General features: G+C 40.4%; 1 protein-coding gene across 3 annotated transcripts in view; it reads right to left on the bottom strand.

Annotated features, from left to right (window-relative positions):
* The window catches only part of LOC119009346 (caskin-2-like), a 54,789-nt gene extending 39,755 nt beyond the window's left edge, over positions 1-15,034 (bottom strand). For 2 of the 3 annotated variants that reach the window (XM_037080491.1, XM_037080494.1), the window contains exons 1-2: positions 14,903-15,034; positions 11,436-11,932 (exon numbers count right to left, since the gene is read on the bottom strand). In XM_037080491.1, the coding sequence (XP_036936386.1) occupies positions 11,436-11,529 (94 nt within the window). In that variant the 5' untranslated portion in view covers positions 11,530-11,932; positions 14,903-15,034. The other variant, XM_037080492.1, reaches the window with a different exon arrangement.
* Between the last annotated feature and the right edge of the window lie 825 nt (positions 15,035-15,859).

Here is a 15,859-nt window from a genome sequence, read left to right as displayed (position 1 = left end):
ATGTTTAGAAGAGACATCTGATTGTCAGGTGTAATCAGCTGTGATCCTGATATGAAATGAATGTTAATGCTGCTGGCTGAACGGCAGTCTAGAGACAAACAAGCCCTTAAGCAACATCAGCACCAGTCTTTAAATAGGTGAGTGAGCAGCAACCAAATGGGGTTTCCTGTCAGAGCACTACCTGCAACAGAACACCCTTGTTTCAGCTCTGGTTGTACAGGGAGACAGAGTGTGTGTTGTACATAGACTGAATGAAAACAGAACTGGTTTGCTTGCTTGTATGCATGTGTGTGTATCTATGGCAATTACTGCAGCTAAACAGACCGTCAACAAAAAAAAGTACCGTAGGCTGTGTGCATGTACTGTTGATGCAGCTGGAAACAGAGGACAGTATGAACAGCGCACACTGGTCGCTGCACACCCAAGGGCATACACATACAGCAAATTTGCAAAATGACACACTTTAGCTTCATCAATTCTTCATCAACTGCTCCATCGCCGCATCGTTTGCCATACGAAAAAATGCTGGAACTGGGTCTTGAGAAAAACCCTTAACATCAAAAACAGCCCCAGGCCATATTATCCAGTGAATTTGCTCTATTGTTAAAAATGTAGAGAGTAATCTCCCATGGTGCCACAGGCATCTAGGTCAGACACATTCAATATTCGCTGACAATGAGCCAGTGTGGAATCAAACAGATGATCTGTAGTGTTGTGTTGCAACGTGCATTATCACTGGGTTGTGCACGTGAGCCCACATTACTACATCTGTGCACTTCCTCCTAAACAACAGGAGATTACAACAGGCGTAAACACACCTGCAGGTCTCATATTGTGTAACATGTCTCAACCTTGCACCTTAGGGACAAAACACTTTACATACCATTCAAATCATCTGTTTACTCTACTAATCCAACTCAGGGCAGAGCTCCTCCTTTATTTCCATGCACTCTCCCGACAACTAGTAGACATGAGGGCCTGGGCCGGACCAGTTTACTACCTCGAAATATTTACTAATATTTGATCTAGGGCAACAACTATTATCATTAAAGATTAATCGGCTCATGATTTGAAAGTTTTCTCTATAATTTAGTCTAAAAAAAGAAAAGCAGAAAATCTTTCCATTTAAAGAGGCCTAAACCAGCAAATGTTTAGCATCTCGGCTTGAAAAATAACTAAAACGACTAATCAGCCATCAAAATAGTTGCCAACTAATAGTCTTTTCATTAATCAACTAATTGTTGCAGCTTGAAATGAATCTGAACAACACGTCCCCAGTCTCTTGAGTGTAGCACATGACAACACATTAGTATTTGTAGCACTATGTTTAGTATCTGCTTAGGGGAATGAAAAAACATTTCCCATACTGGGCAATGATGCAAAGCTCTTTCAAAGAAATAACATGTTCTGCAACAGCTTAAAAGCTACACAAATCACACTCTGATAAAGAGTTACAGGATGAGCACGACTAAAAGTTATACATCCTCACTTACTATATGTCATGAAAAGACACATAATAAGCTATCATGAGACCAAGTGACAGCATATTCCAAGGCTCCAATCTGAGATTCTCTGAATGTTAAGGGCAGGACTACTACTAACAGTCACTTTCATATCAAAAAGACTTGGCAGATATCAGAATATTTAGAGCCAAAGGTTAGGTCTTCAAATTGTTTCATACCATTATAAAGGAAGTTTTGGGATGTTGGTCAGTAAATCCTCAGATCTAAAAAGCTAGAAACATAGAATATCAAGTAGTTCAGATTGTTAAACTGATAGATCAATTTAAAAAAAAAAACTGTTACAGATTATTTTTCCATTCCAATAAATTGAAATTTGTCTTCTCACTATATGAAGTGTAAAATCTTAGGTAAATAAAAGAGTAAAAGAGGGAAAAAAATGAAGAAAAGTTTGAAGTGAGATTCCCTAAACATTGTATTAATTCATGTTTTTGGTCTGGAAGGTACATTTTGGCCACTTGAAAATCCAGATTCAGCTGTGTCAGTGATTCGAATGCAAAATGATTCTTGAAGCATCTCAGTGTTTGGCATCCACAATGATCTATATTACTCATCATTTAAATTTCCCTTTTATTCAGGAAGTACTTCCAATAATAATCAGATTACAACACATTACAAAATAAAAGCTGCATCTTCTCAAAAGCTGAACAAAAAACAATAAAAAAACATTTGTCCACCTGAAGTGCCTTACACATTTTAACATTTACCGGGAGAAACACAACTCCACTTGAATGTTTAATAAGACTACAAGAACTCACAATTATCCTCAATCAACTACAAAAATAAAAAAAGAAACATTACTCTACACCAGTTCAGTTTAGTCTGATGAGATACTCCCTTTCCTCTCCTTTTGCTTTGCTGTATCTTTAGCAGTATGGTTGAGGGGGAATGACAGAAACCAATCCCTATCCCTGAACCACGGTTATTACTGAAGAGCGTGTAATGAGAGGGAATATGATACAGGTTCGTGCAGAGTTCACCTGCCTGGAAGAGCAAAAAGTTTTGTGTACTTATGCTGGCTCATCACCATCTACCCTTAGATGCCATGGAGTTGTCTACTGTGTCTGCTGTGTGCAGCAGTTTACCACTGTCTATTTTTTAAATACCGTTTTTCACAGAGATACAACTTCTGTATCTCACTAATAAGAGTGTTTTTTCTTGCCAAGTGACTTGCTCTTTATTTTTGTTGCAATCTCTTAAATAAAGTCACAATCACATTGAGCTAGACTTGGAATCATGTTGAACTACAACATGAAGACGTATGACTTGGTATGGTGGCAAGTCCTGAGAGTTTACACCAACTCTGCCCTCCATTTTAAAATAGTGAGAAAAGTGTAGCAAAAGCCTCACGGCCATTCAGATTATGCCACTGAGGCCAAAAAAATAAACAGTAAAATGTATTTCAACAAAGGCTACTTTGCTCAGTGACCCCTCCAGCAAGTGGGAGTTATTGGACTGCCAAACACCAGCATGAGGTCACACAATCCTGTATGGGTGGAAAAGTCATTACAGTTCTCATTTAGCCTAAGAGGCCAGGATCAATACGCTATTGTCTCTACATAATGTGAAAATCGTGCAAGTCAATGTATAGCAGTAGTAGCTGGACCAACCATAACTTTCACAACCAAAAACGAATCCAGGAATATTTTTTCTCATTTTGTCAACATGTTCATTTTTTTCAGTTTATTTTTCAAGTATATAATGCACAGATCTAGATTAGAAAAAAACAAAACAAAAAACAGGCATAGTTAGGTGGCTGGTTTCTACGAGTAAGTATAATTTGTTGAAGATCCAAATGAAATTATTAAATTTTTTTCACAGGATGATTCCACCTGCATTGTTTTGTTGTTGTAAGGGGTTGGCTGTGACAGACCTGGTGAGCTTAAAGGGATAGTTCAGGTTTTTTGAAGTGGGGTCATATAAAGTACATATCTATACTCAGTCTATTCCCTACCATAACTGCCGATCAGCGCAGCCTCAGTGTGGAGAAGCAGAGAGCTGTTCCAGCCCAGACGCTCAGCTTTGTACTGCAGTGAACGAAGTCTAGATGCAAAGCCAAGTGTGAATTTTTTCGTCCAATGTATCAATATCGGCATTTCCACGAATTGGTGTCAGCATCTGCCCCAAAAATCCAGTGTCAGTCGGGCTCTAATAGAAAAATATCTGTGGCACCAAATATTTTAAACTGTCATCTTGAGTTGCAGCAAATAGTTGATTAAAACATTTTTTAGCAGGAAATGATGATAAAGCAAACTGAGCTTCATGTATAAAAGGAGTGCCACTTAAATATGACCTGAATTACATCTTTAAGCCTCGAGGCACTAAAAAAGATTGCAATGAAAACCTGAATGCATCAGTGAACAAACTCTGATTCTATTGTTCCTCCCATGTCACAGATTTCCCTGACATAGACAGACACTGATCTGTTAGCCTAAATATCATCCAAGACACTGTTATCCAGAAACTTCTCATTACTGTGAATAGCATCTTATTCTGAGGCACAGCGGCTTATCAAGCAACTACAAAGCCGAGAGATACGAGCAGGCGAGGCAGAGGCAGCAATTTTCTATTTGCTGGGGTAAGAGACGGGAGGAATCGAGGGATGAAATTAAGGTAAAAAAAGGGGGAAGAAAGAGCGTGATAACACATAAGATCAAAGCCACAACAGCCACCGTTTCTGCTGATTCTCAATACCACTGCCAGATACTGATACAGCCCAGTATCCATTCATGAATCCCACATGCTCCCTACCCATACACATACAGTACTCACATTTATGGAAATAGACATCAAATGAGATCTCCTTGTCAGACGACCACATTACCATGTCTGTACAACCACAATTCTACTAACTGAGAATGCCCTACCAACAGATATGTGTTTTTATCCACCTTCTCAAATCCAAACACATGAACACAGTGAGTTGCAGGGCATGTAGAGGCAGGGCAGAAGCCAGTGATACCGTGCCTCACGCTCTGAATGCTACAGTCACGCACCTGCCTGAATGACGGCTTGTTTTTTAGTAACAGGAGAAAAGCATGGAGCTCAATGAGGATGAGTGCCAGACTCCACAATGTGCTGCCTGAAGCGAGTAATAAAAGGCTAGTTATGCTAGATAAATGATGCTGTCTATTGCGACCACACAGACACGCACATGCACACGCGCGCACACACACACACACACACACGTGCACACGTGCACACACACACACACACAGTTTAATTCCTTTGGTAAATTCCTCTGCAATCCTAGACAGGCTACCCCATCTGTCAGGGGAGGAAAGGGGTCAGGATTAATTTGTGTGTGTGACAGTGTGTGTTTGTGTGTGTGCCTGAATCTAATATAGTGCAAGAGTAGGTGAACTTGAAAGCCGTTCACACACTACTTGGCTGCTACCCAACTGTCTGGCTAATAAAGTAGAAGACCGATTAGCCCAGTTAGCCGGTTAGCTAATAGGCCAGCGACAACACCCTGCTGCTACAGAATGAAAACATAAGAAGTTGAAAAGAATTACAAGAAGATGAAATATTCCTGTTTGGCCTACGCTTTATAAATACAAGGAGACAACACACCTGATTAAATCCACATAACCACACACACGTATGCACAAATATACCTTTTACGTACTCTTAGGTATAACAGATTTCTAATCTGACACTTGGCCAGATGGGTCATCCCTAATTCGAGGTACAGGGATGAGGAGGCCACGATAGGGATATGGGTGGAGGAGGAGGTAGAGGTGGGGATGGGGGTTGTTATAGAAGAGGAAGCTGTTAATCCCAAGTAAACATTTTAAAATTAGTAGTTTATTTTGGGAAATACCTCTTTCTGAGGGTTAGATGTGCAGATCCAAATTACTCTCTGGAACCAGGATGGGTTGTGTTTCATTTCCGTTTGGATTAAACAAACAAGATATAATTTGTTATTAAGTGAGCTTAGGAGGTGCTGCAAGGCATATCTTTTAACTTTAGATGGAGCCAATTTGTAAAATAAGGCTGACTAAATGACTCCAGCTCCAGTCTTCAAAGCAGCAAACCAGCTGTGAACATAATATTGACATATCACTAGCTTTTAAGTTGATAATGGGGATGCACGATGTGAATTTTTTCTGCCAATAACCAATAATTACCCGCTTCTCAGGGCTAATACTGACAAGATGACTGCTTGTTTCACATCTCTGTATTAATGTGAATAATACTGGGGCAATACTTTATCAGTGTATCCACACATCCAACTTTTACTGAGCCACATAATGACTTAATTTGGAGAGGTGTTTGCGTTTACCTGGTAGGTGTGGTGACTATGGGAGATGCGCCTATTTGCTTAAAAACAACAACTTTGGCTGCTTAAGGAGTTAGCATAGCTGCTATACTCTCAGTTATAACAGAACTGGAGAGTTTATTTTATTGAAGGAACAGCAAAGAACAGCTGTAACTCCTGCTTTTCTAGATGAAAAAGATGTTTTCGCTCTTCTCTCGACTGACATCAGAGAGGGTTTGATTTACCAGCTCGCTCCACTGGTGGTATCCCTGTCATACTACTGATCTAGTTGGTCGAAGTTAGACGGTGAGATGCTTCATCCAATAACCTGTCAGGTATTTGCTGGAAGTGCTTGCCCTCTTCTACAGTTACTAACGGTGCCTTTCCAGACGGTTCTGTGTAACAAACCATCTGGTATGTCAGGTTAAACTCTAATACTCAGGTGACAGATCTGCTGATCAGGAGAAAAACTAGGTGGCCTTATGTCAGTTGGTTAATTGTTGAAGTAGTTCCTCTAGCTTCTGAAATGTCAGGAATTACAACTTCTCTCTGTTTAATATTATTGTCAATTGAATATTTTTGGGTTTCTTCAACTGCTAGTTCATATAAAACAAGAAATTTGAGTGTTGGTTGTTTGGTCCACCACTTTGCAGCCCAGAGGATGAATCCCAGCTTTAGTTTACAAGTCGAACAACATTACCCTCAGCCTCCCCTGAGGGACTCAGAAAGGTTCAATGCAGTTCACTGAATCAGCAATAAGCAATACTTTAGGTTTAAGCTCAGTGTGGCAGGTTCCAATTAGCACATTACTCTTACTTGATATATTAAAAATGTGCCATCCTGCCTAATCTGTTTAATTAGTTTAATCTGAAAGTTTGCAACTTTCTGCCTCACATGGCTGATCGTGGTGGGTGTTCAATATATAACATATCATTACGACAGATAATTCACTTGCATTCAAATGAGACTCAGCTGATAATATCATAGTAGTGATCTGATTATGGTGTGCTAATCACAACTACTTTATGAGTCAGCCTGCAGACTCGTAAACACGGTTTACTGTTATTACCTGTGTGTTTGTTAAAAAAGTGCCCAAGACTTCATAGGTTGAGTCATCAGTATATTATGTATGGATCAAATGGCGTACATAATAGATGCTCAAATATAAACTTTTCCCTTTCTGTCTTGGCTTTTTGTCCATCTGTCCACTGAGAAGTACCTAAAGGCCTTGTATTTATGGTGACAGAAGAGAGGGTTGGGCTGTGGGTCAAGATGAAAGCAAGCATGTGTTACAACAAAAGGCATTGTAATCACGAAGGCCTTTGAAGAACCTCCAGTCTCTAATGGTCCCTATTTAGGGAGGGGCGACCAACACCCTCTTCAGTCCACTCCTAGTAAAAAGGGCGAGATAACTTTACGAGTCAAGCTGTCACTCTTAACGCAGCACAAACTGAGAAGCTGGACTGAGGCTGCAGCCCTCTGTGTAACCACTATATCTATCCACAATGAGCCCATTTGATTTGTCAGCTCGCAACAGCTAAGCGAAAAGAGAGAGGCTGAGGTAAGTCCACTTAAATTGACAGAGCACCCAACCTGATGTCAGCAGATGGCTGATCGGAGAAGAAACCTCCCATCTCAGCTCCCTGTCTATCAGCCAGCCTCGGCGCCACGGATAATCTCCTCGGGATACCGCAAGCTTCCTCTGCCACCGCACAGCCAGATTTACAGTCAGGTCCCTTCGCCCAGCACCACTCTGCTCAGCTACTCTTGCCATACACAAACAATTAAAAGGCTGATACTGGTTTTAATTTAACAAATGCTAATTCTGCCCTGTGCTGATATCCAGCCTTTTCACCAATTTGATGGCTATGTGTTTCGACAAAACACGATTAAGCTAAGCAAAGCAAAGAGTTTTTCCACCTCAGACCGAGTTTCTCAAGCTGTGGGGGAGGGATGATCAGGTCCACAGAGGGGGAGAGATGAGGCAAAGGTGCTGCATTAGGTGAAAGAGAAAGGTGTGTGACGATAAAAATAAAAGGACGTTACTTCAAGTAACTGGCTGCTGTTTGGCCAGTTTACCAACACAGTCAAGTTTACAGGAGCAGCAGTGGCTGTAACACACAGCTCATGGAGACAATTAAGGCACTTTAATATCCTTAGGGTGTGATGCAACAATCTGTGCCCACCAAAAAACCTCAAAAAGCATATTTTTTCATCAAAATGTAAACTTATATAGACTCAAAAATGTATTAAAAGTTGTAGCCCACAGCAAAAGCCACCAAATCCATGACAATACTATACTTCCTGTGTACAAAGGGGATGGGGGTCTGAGATGAGCCCATAGTCTCAGAGTTCGAAAACTCAATTGAAAGAAATGCAGTTAGCCATTTTTTTTACCAATTAGTGCTGGGAACTAATATGATGATAACAGGATTATTGTGATATTGTGATATAAGGTTTGAAAGTCATTGCTAAAAGAAATATTTTCAAGAATTAATTCTATTAAATAGTAATAAATAGATAGTGGCTATATGAATAAAAACATGGAATTTAAGGCTTAAGTGACCACTACAGTACCTCTCTCCAGATCAAACTGAATGATTCCTGATCAGCCATCTTAAGTTTTGGAGACATAAACTAAAAGAAGGAACAGGAAGCTTCTGACAAAAAGTTTCTTCAGCTCTGAATAAGTCCTTTAAATGTATATATTTGCCCTCTTGTTGTACTGAACTATATGACGAGGTCCTGTTATGTCACCTACTGTGTCAGTTTGGTATTATGTGTCTATTGCACTCCTGTACAACCCACAACATGAGGACACACACAGAGTGAGTCCCCTTCTCCTCAGTCCCAGCCAGACCAGCTGTCCAGACCCACCCTCTCTTAATACTTTGTGTTTTTGTCTGTCCACCACACAATCCATGACCCCCAAGTCCCCCCGCCACTCCCTCCAGTAACAGAGTTCAGTCCAGTGCAGGTGCCTCCTCCTCCATATGCACCCAGCCTCAGCCTAAGGCTCAGCTAGAAGGCTCGGGATATGTCCAGTATGTCAGCCTGATGACAATGTAACGGCTCAGGAAGCACCTGACCACTCTGGCTTTGTCACTATGTCACAATCTGATATAGTGACAACTTAAGACTGTCATATTCATTCTACCAATGTTGAAACAAACAACAGACTCAACATTTTGGTATTCTTAAGAGTCTAAAAAGTAGCTGATAGTTGTGTAGGGTTTATAATTCTCAGTTAAATCAAACCCCAAGGATGCAACTATGGGATCAAAATAAGACAAAGAAATATCCCATCCACCTTGTTACCATTGAGTTATACGGGTACTTGTAGAAGCCAACAGAAATCCACATCGATCCTAATTCTTAATGTGATGAGATTGTATGAATATTCAAGCATACCTTGGTATGACATGAACACACTGCTTTCTAGGAAGGAAAATTAATGAGTCTGCACTATAGACAATGGAGCAAGATTTTTTTTTCTTATCAGGAAAAGGTGTAAAAATATCATTTATTCAACTGTGATTTTGAGTTCATGTTCAAACAATGCAATGCTAAGTTTTTTAATGAAGTAAATCAATCAAATAAATAATCTGCTGGTAGCACATTACACAATTCTATTTATGGAGTGGCTGGTTTTTAAAAGATTTCAAGCAGGTCACTACTAACTAATCAATCAGCCGTCATTCACAGGGCCATTCTGTAAATGGGAGACAGTGGAGGTCATGTGCAGAGCCCTCACTGCCAGGTGCAGCATTTGCTGTCAGACACTGAAGGCCCTGACTAGTGACAAATGTAAGGTTCGTGGAGAATCAGCAGCGTTGACAGCATCAGTGTGTGCATTAGTTTGGGGAAGATGAAGATTGAAAGAAAATCACAGGCAAATGTCATTTTCCGTCTTCATGTGAAAGATATTTTTAGCACAAATTTCAGCAACATTTCTGTCAAATGACTTAAAAAATGACGACCTGAAGACATGAAGTAAGCAACTTGACTTTCATAATGATATGTGTGTTAAGCTGTTGTGTTTGTCTAGTCAAAGTCAAATTTTCATCAGCTCAGGAAAGTCTGAGGTGTTTTTGAAGAAAACCCTTGTCACACATAATACTATGGAGGAAAAAAAATGACTTGCACCTGAAATGTAGCAGGTCTGATAAAAAAAAGTCTATGAAAGCCCATACAAATATTTAAGAGGTGTGCTTGAAGTGAAGAAAAACATTTATCTGCATCTTTATCCCTCTTTACAAGCATGTGCATAATGTGTTTTAATCAAAATCAAATTAAAATGTATTATGAGTTGTTCCTAAATTATGTGCTGGTTCACCTCAATCAAAAAGTTTGGTGCACCAGTGTGTAAAAAGTTGGACTGGAGCCCTGTATATACTGTTTACTTGAGCTGGTACTAATTTCTTTTAGGACTTCCATCTACATATATTAAATCCAACTGACAATTCATTTCCCTCAGTGCTTGAACTTCAATTGAAACCACAAATCCTTTCAGCATTTTCACTTCAAGTGGTACTTCAACATCACTTCCATTTTTTCAGTGCTTACACTTAAATAAAAAAAACTTTGTCTAATAGCACTTCCATTCTAGCTGCTCAGTCAGCGTCTTTCGGTATTTGTAATTCAACTGCTTTGACTTCAAATACGACTTTAACTGTTCCAGTATTTAAATTACTTCTAATGTTTCAACTGCAAGATTTTAGCAGTGAGCACACATTTCTGGTGAGTATTTATTTTTCAGTTTTACATCTGAACTAATTCTTTCAGTTACTACCACAAGTATCTATATATTTAATAGCTGGGAGCTGCCTATTCTGGTCATTTATGTTTGACTACTGAGCTGCTCTTTCAAAACAGGTGGACGGCCTTGCTCAAGGGCACCTTGACTATAAAAACAGGAGAGAAGATAACTTATTCACTTTCCCCAGCTAGTTGGGTAGTCATTGGCTGTTCAAAAACAAAAGTACACAGCATCACAAGAGCAGACAATATCACTTTTAATATTCTCTGCCAAGCAGCGCTCGCTGTCTGTGTAGTGTGTAAAGTGTGTAACAGGCTTTTTCCTGACAGCCACAGCTTTGTTCCCAGCACTTGTCACTGAGCAGCCAGCCATAGTGATGAAAGCCCAAAACAGATAACACCACAAAGAGAGGCTTCAACTTCACAGCCTGTTTGGCCTTAACTTTCCCCAGGCTTGGATAAGGGAGAACCCTGTCATTTACAACAATGCTGCTGTAAAGCAAGTTCGCTTGTCGCCTCACTTGAAATCTGCACAGATAAGGAACTCCGAAAGAAGAAAGCACCATACAACCCACGCAAAACGTGCAGGCTGCAGGGGTCTGCATTCAGGAGATTAGCTCGGGTTGTGCCACAGTTTGAATCCACTTAGTTTCAAATTGTCCCCGACCTGACTGCTGGAGGGGGCTGTGTTTTGTGGTTGACAGCTGAACTTGATCCTGAGGTTATCACAAGGAAACTGCACTTGGGTTAGAAGTAATGACAACATCCCCACAATAATAACTCTGCTACATAAGTCTGTTTCTTTATGACAACAGTTTTAATTCCGAGCCCAGAGCACAGAAAAAAACATAAAATCAAAACACAAAACCATGTATCTATGTTAGCTCCATACTCACTGGTTTTGTTGCACTTTACTTTGGAGAGAAGCTTGTGGGCCTGCAGAAGATCTCCACTCTTCACGGCCACCAGCAGATCCTGTTCTTTCCCCATGATATCAGACTGAACGACAGGCACACAAACTGCTAGCAGTCGACAGCCAAGGTCACTTTTTTTTGCCTTTTCAATGCTCCTTCAAACGAACGGTTTCAGCAAACATCTGTCATTCAGGTGGCTGCTGAATCCCAGCCATGAGATGAAAATGTGGATAGAAGGCTCAGCAGCATTTAGAGTGATGGAGCCTCAGGTAAACTGGTCCAGGAGGTCTTTTTCCTCTCGCTGTTGGAGTTAGGATCCATTATCCCTGATGGGTGCCCAGCTGTTTGACAGATCAGGAGTTACAGTAGGACTAGTGGAGGTTTAGTTGCCTGCAGGGCTGAGTGTGTTTATAGTCCGTTTCTGTCGGGAAACTGGGGGCAGCAGCAGCCCAACCTGCCATTACCCTGAAACTGGAATGCTAGAAAATAAGAGAGAAAGATAAATCATTGAATCTGCAATCATTTGAAACATACATTAATGAATACAGCCTGTGTGTTTGTTGCACTACCATAAATGTGACTGACCACTAAATGACAATCTAGGGCTGGCTATCAAACTTCAGTTGGCTACTTTTTGTTGCAGACAGAAATTAGTAGTACAGAGTATTAAAACAGTTTATTACCAAAACCTGGTATTGAATGTTTCCTGTACAACATAGTTGTGATATAAATCATAATACTGGCAATTACAGACACTTTTAGTTCTTGTAGGGCTGCTTGTGTCAAGACATTTATTGGCTTTATCTAATAAATTCTCATCCTTTTTCACAGCAACTGTATAAGGGAAAGTACAGGTTCTACTGATAACTTCAGCAATGGCTGTATTCTAGTCAAATGACCCAGTAATGTCCCAACAGTGTGGCAGTGAACTAGCATGAACAATACAAGGAACCTAAAACAGAAGCAGCTAAAAGGAATTCAGCTTACATTTATTTTGTTATTTACACCTGCCCTTTTCCTGCGGTCAGATGCCAAAATGTATTCTGTAAAAAGGGCCAAATAGTTCAATAGTTTTCTTGTTGCAGAGAAAAATAAAGAACTTTCCCCAAACACTTAAGCGTAAACACTAACAAGTTTATTTTTCAAAATGTCCAGCTTTGTAATCTAATAATATTCTTTACAGTAAAAAAACAAATTCAAAAGTAACTTGGGGAGTTTATCACCACTGATAGTTTGACAGAGAATGAACGTGTTCCAATTTTGTTACTTCTACATTTCCTTGTTAGCTCTACAATATTGGTTAATCTGGTGAATCAATCAACCACTTAGTGTATAGTGACTATTTAATGACTTTCTCAAGTCTATTTTTTAGTAAACTGTATGTGAGGCACTTCTATTACTTTTTCAGGACCTGCACTCACTCTGTATTTGCAATCAATACAACAGTTTCTGACAGATGAATGCTGTCAGGATAAGGCATGTGACTCTAACTTGACCCAACTTTGGTTTGTTTTGTTAGATCCAGGAAGCCCCGTCCCTCAGGAGTGTGCTGCTAATCTGTTACTCTTCCCAGGCAGGAATACATTTCCATCCATTGATAACATTCCCCCAACTTTACGGAAGCATCCTTTCAGTCAAAGCTGCGTCGGGCAGTCTGCCAGCTTACGTGTTTGGAAAAAGTTCTGTATTTTTCTCTCCAAGAGGGAAAGTGTGGCAGAGCTGACCGCTGCTTCAAAACCAATTTGCTTAAGAGTCTCGATCGCATGGGACAGAAAATGAAGACACAACACTACAGGGACTCAAAATAACCAGGAGAAATTCTAAGACGAGTGCAAATACAGTCCCCTGTGTCTACTGCTGAGGCGACATCAAACAGGCTGTTTCAGAGAACTGCACAACTCCAAACTGAACAGGAGTCCAATTTGTGTGCAAAACAAAACCACAATCAGGTTTCCCAATGGAGCCAAGAGGCGATAGTGCTCTGTTTGCACAATCTACCTTGTCTCTTAGTGAGTAGAAACTGTGCATAAAATGGAGAAATTCTGCAGCATCCAGAGGTTTTGAGTAAAAAAAAAAAAAAAGTCAGCTGAATTTGTTCTAACTTCAAAAGCATTTTTATTCTGCTTGACATCTCAACAGACTCGACAAACCCAGTGCCAGAAAATAATCTATTTCAGCAGCAGGCTTTTGTCTTTGGTTGAGTCGGAGTCTGTGTTGTACCCTGCATTGGTACACTTTGCAAGTCAAAAACATGAGCAAGGTATCCAGCCTGCTATACCGATAGTTCAGTTATTCCTCCCTACTGCTAGGTGATCACGCAGCAGTGTAGCCCAGCAGCAGATGCCAATGAATGTCTTTGCACTGACACATGATCTAAAACTAGCCAGGCACCTTGCCAGGCAGTAAACAACTGCATGGCCCCTCACTATGAGCCAGAATGTAAACAAGGAGGCCAAAATGGGCTTGTTAGCCTAAATGTCAATGAATAGAGCAGTAGTTAAATGTAGTTTGGTGCCTCCGAGTGACTTTCTCATTAAATACTGAGTGACAGATATCACACATGTATGTAAGCCCATGATAAATCCCTCCATCTCATATCATGTCTCAAAGTATTCCATGTAATCAAGTGGAATTGATTCTATATGGAGGAAAGTAACAGTATCCCAATTTGTTCTCATTGTGCTGATTTGTTAAAAGAGGATTTAAAGTCTTCAGAATTGGTCAGTAAGTTCAATGTTCTGCTTTGGAGCACGGATTTCCTTGTGACACTGTTAAATCATCTGCAGATCATTTCAGATCCAATCTCTGTCTCAGTTCCTTTAAATGTACACATCAATTTAAAAAGAAGTTTAAAGAAAGCTGTACTGTTGATGTAAATTCGGCATACACCCTTCCCACTAAACTGTTTGAACATTTCTGTTTCACCTGTTATTCGTGGTAACAGGACAGATGAAACAGTTGCTAAAATCTAGATTTGTTTACTCAGTTAGGCTTTTTAGGGTTGACTGTATAGACATATATGCCCAATTTACCAAAAAACACTTACTGTTCGTTAATGTCCATTCATGCGCCACTGTTAAAGAAAAACAACAGTAATGTTGAATTTGAGCGCTCGAATAGTCTCCCTGTGGTATTGAGTATAAACCAGTCACCAGTGACATTCAGCCGGTATCTCCGCTACAGACAGACCGCTTTTAAGTCCGAGCAGTCGGGCTGTCTTTAAGGCTAAATTCAACCATGTTTTATCGCCGTATAAATCCCACATTTAGCCTCTGCGTCCTAATTTGCCAACTTGTCCGTCTCAACTGTCAAGGTGTTTTACTCCCGGTCACGCAAAGTCCAAAAACACTCGCCTTTCCACCTAAAAGCGGCGTTACGCCCTCAAATTAGTGTCGTTTAAGTTAGCTTCTCTGCAATAAATAAGTTTAGAAAGCCAGGAGCTGCCTCACCTGTTGTCGACAGCGGCGTTCAGGTGCTCACAGACACATTCACTGAGGAGTGACTGCGGGAAGAGCCGGACAGCACGAGACGGAGCGGCCGCCATCAAACGAGCGGCATCAATGTACACAACTTCCGCTAGTACCTTTCACAGTAAAGCTCTCGCCGACTGCGGCACCACGAATATTCATCTTTGGTGTGTCTAGTCACGTTTTTTTTGTTAAGAATATGCTTTGCCTATGGAAGTGAGTGAGTTTCGCATAAACGGGAAATGCCACCGTCTATTTCTGAAACGACTGAGCCGCAATCTTTTTGGAGCTGTTCCCGCTACTTGTTTGTGTTTTTATTTTGAAGGCGCAATTGCATAACATCTGCTATTAGAGCGTCTCTTATCCCTCTTAACCCCAACTAGCTTTACCGAGCTGTGCTGGCACTTAAATCTCGTTGATCCCGAAGAGAGCACAAAGTCAATAATCTCAAGAAAAACGTCCACAGAAATATATTCAAAGACAGTTTTTCCTATTACAAAACCGCCAGTTATGACACAGTGACCTTATTTTAATTTACTCCCAGAAACTTCAATTTATTTTGTATTTATTGTGCCTAGATCACCTGTCCGATTGTGAGTAGTGACAATGACGCCTATTGTCTCATGCATTATTTCTAAGACAACTGAACAATTGCTTGTTTAATTGCACGGGACCCTTGAATGTATGGGACCTTCTAGTGCCCCATCAAGGACCGGTTGAGGTACTGGAATCTAAGGACTCTGGATCCGTACGCAGGGTGGTTGTGTGGTGGCGACATCTGCTGGTTAAATAGTTCTTGGCAATAATCATGATATTCGAGATGATCTCTCTCTCTGGCTGTGTTTTTGTATTTGCATGCATTGGCCAAAAAGATATATATATAATCACAGTACGAAAAATAAGTTAACGCCTCCTTAAGGCTTGGTGTTTCAGAACTTT

This window comes from Acanthopagrus latus, chromosome 20 (genome assembly GCF_904848185.1).
Source record: "Acanthopagrus latus isolate v.2019 chromosome 20, fAcaLat1.1, whole genome shotgun sequence".
NCBI classification, from domain to species: domain Eukaryota; kingdom Metazoa; phylum Chordata; class Actinopteri; order Spariformes; family Sparidae; genus Acanthopagrus; species Acanthopagrus latus.
Note: the sequence above shows the minus strand (reverse complement) of the source record. Positions and strands in the feature narration are given on the sequence as shown.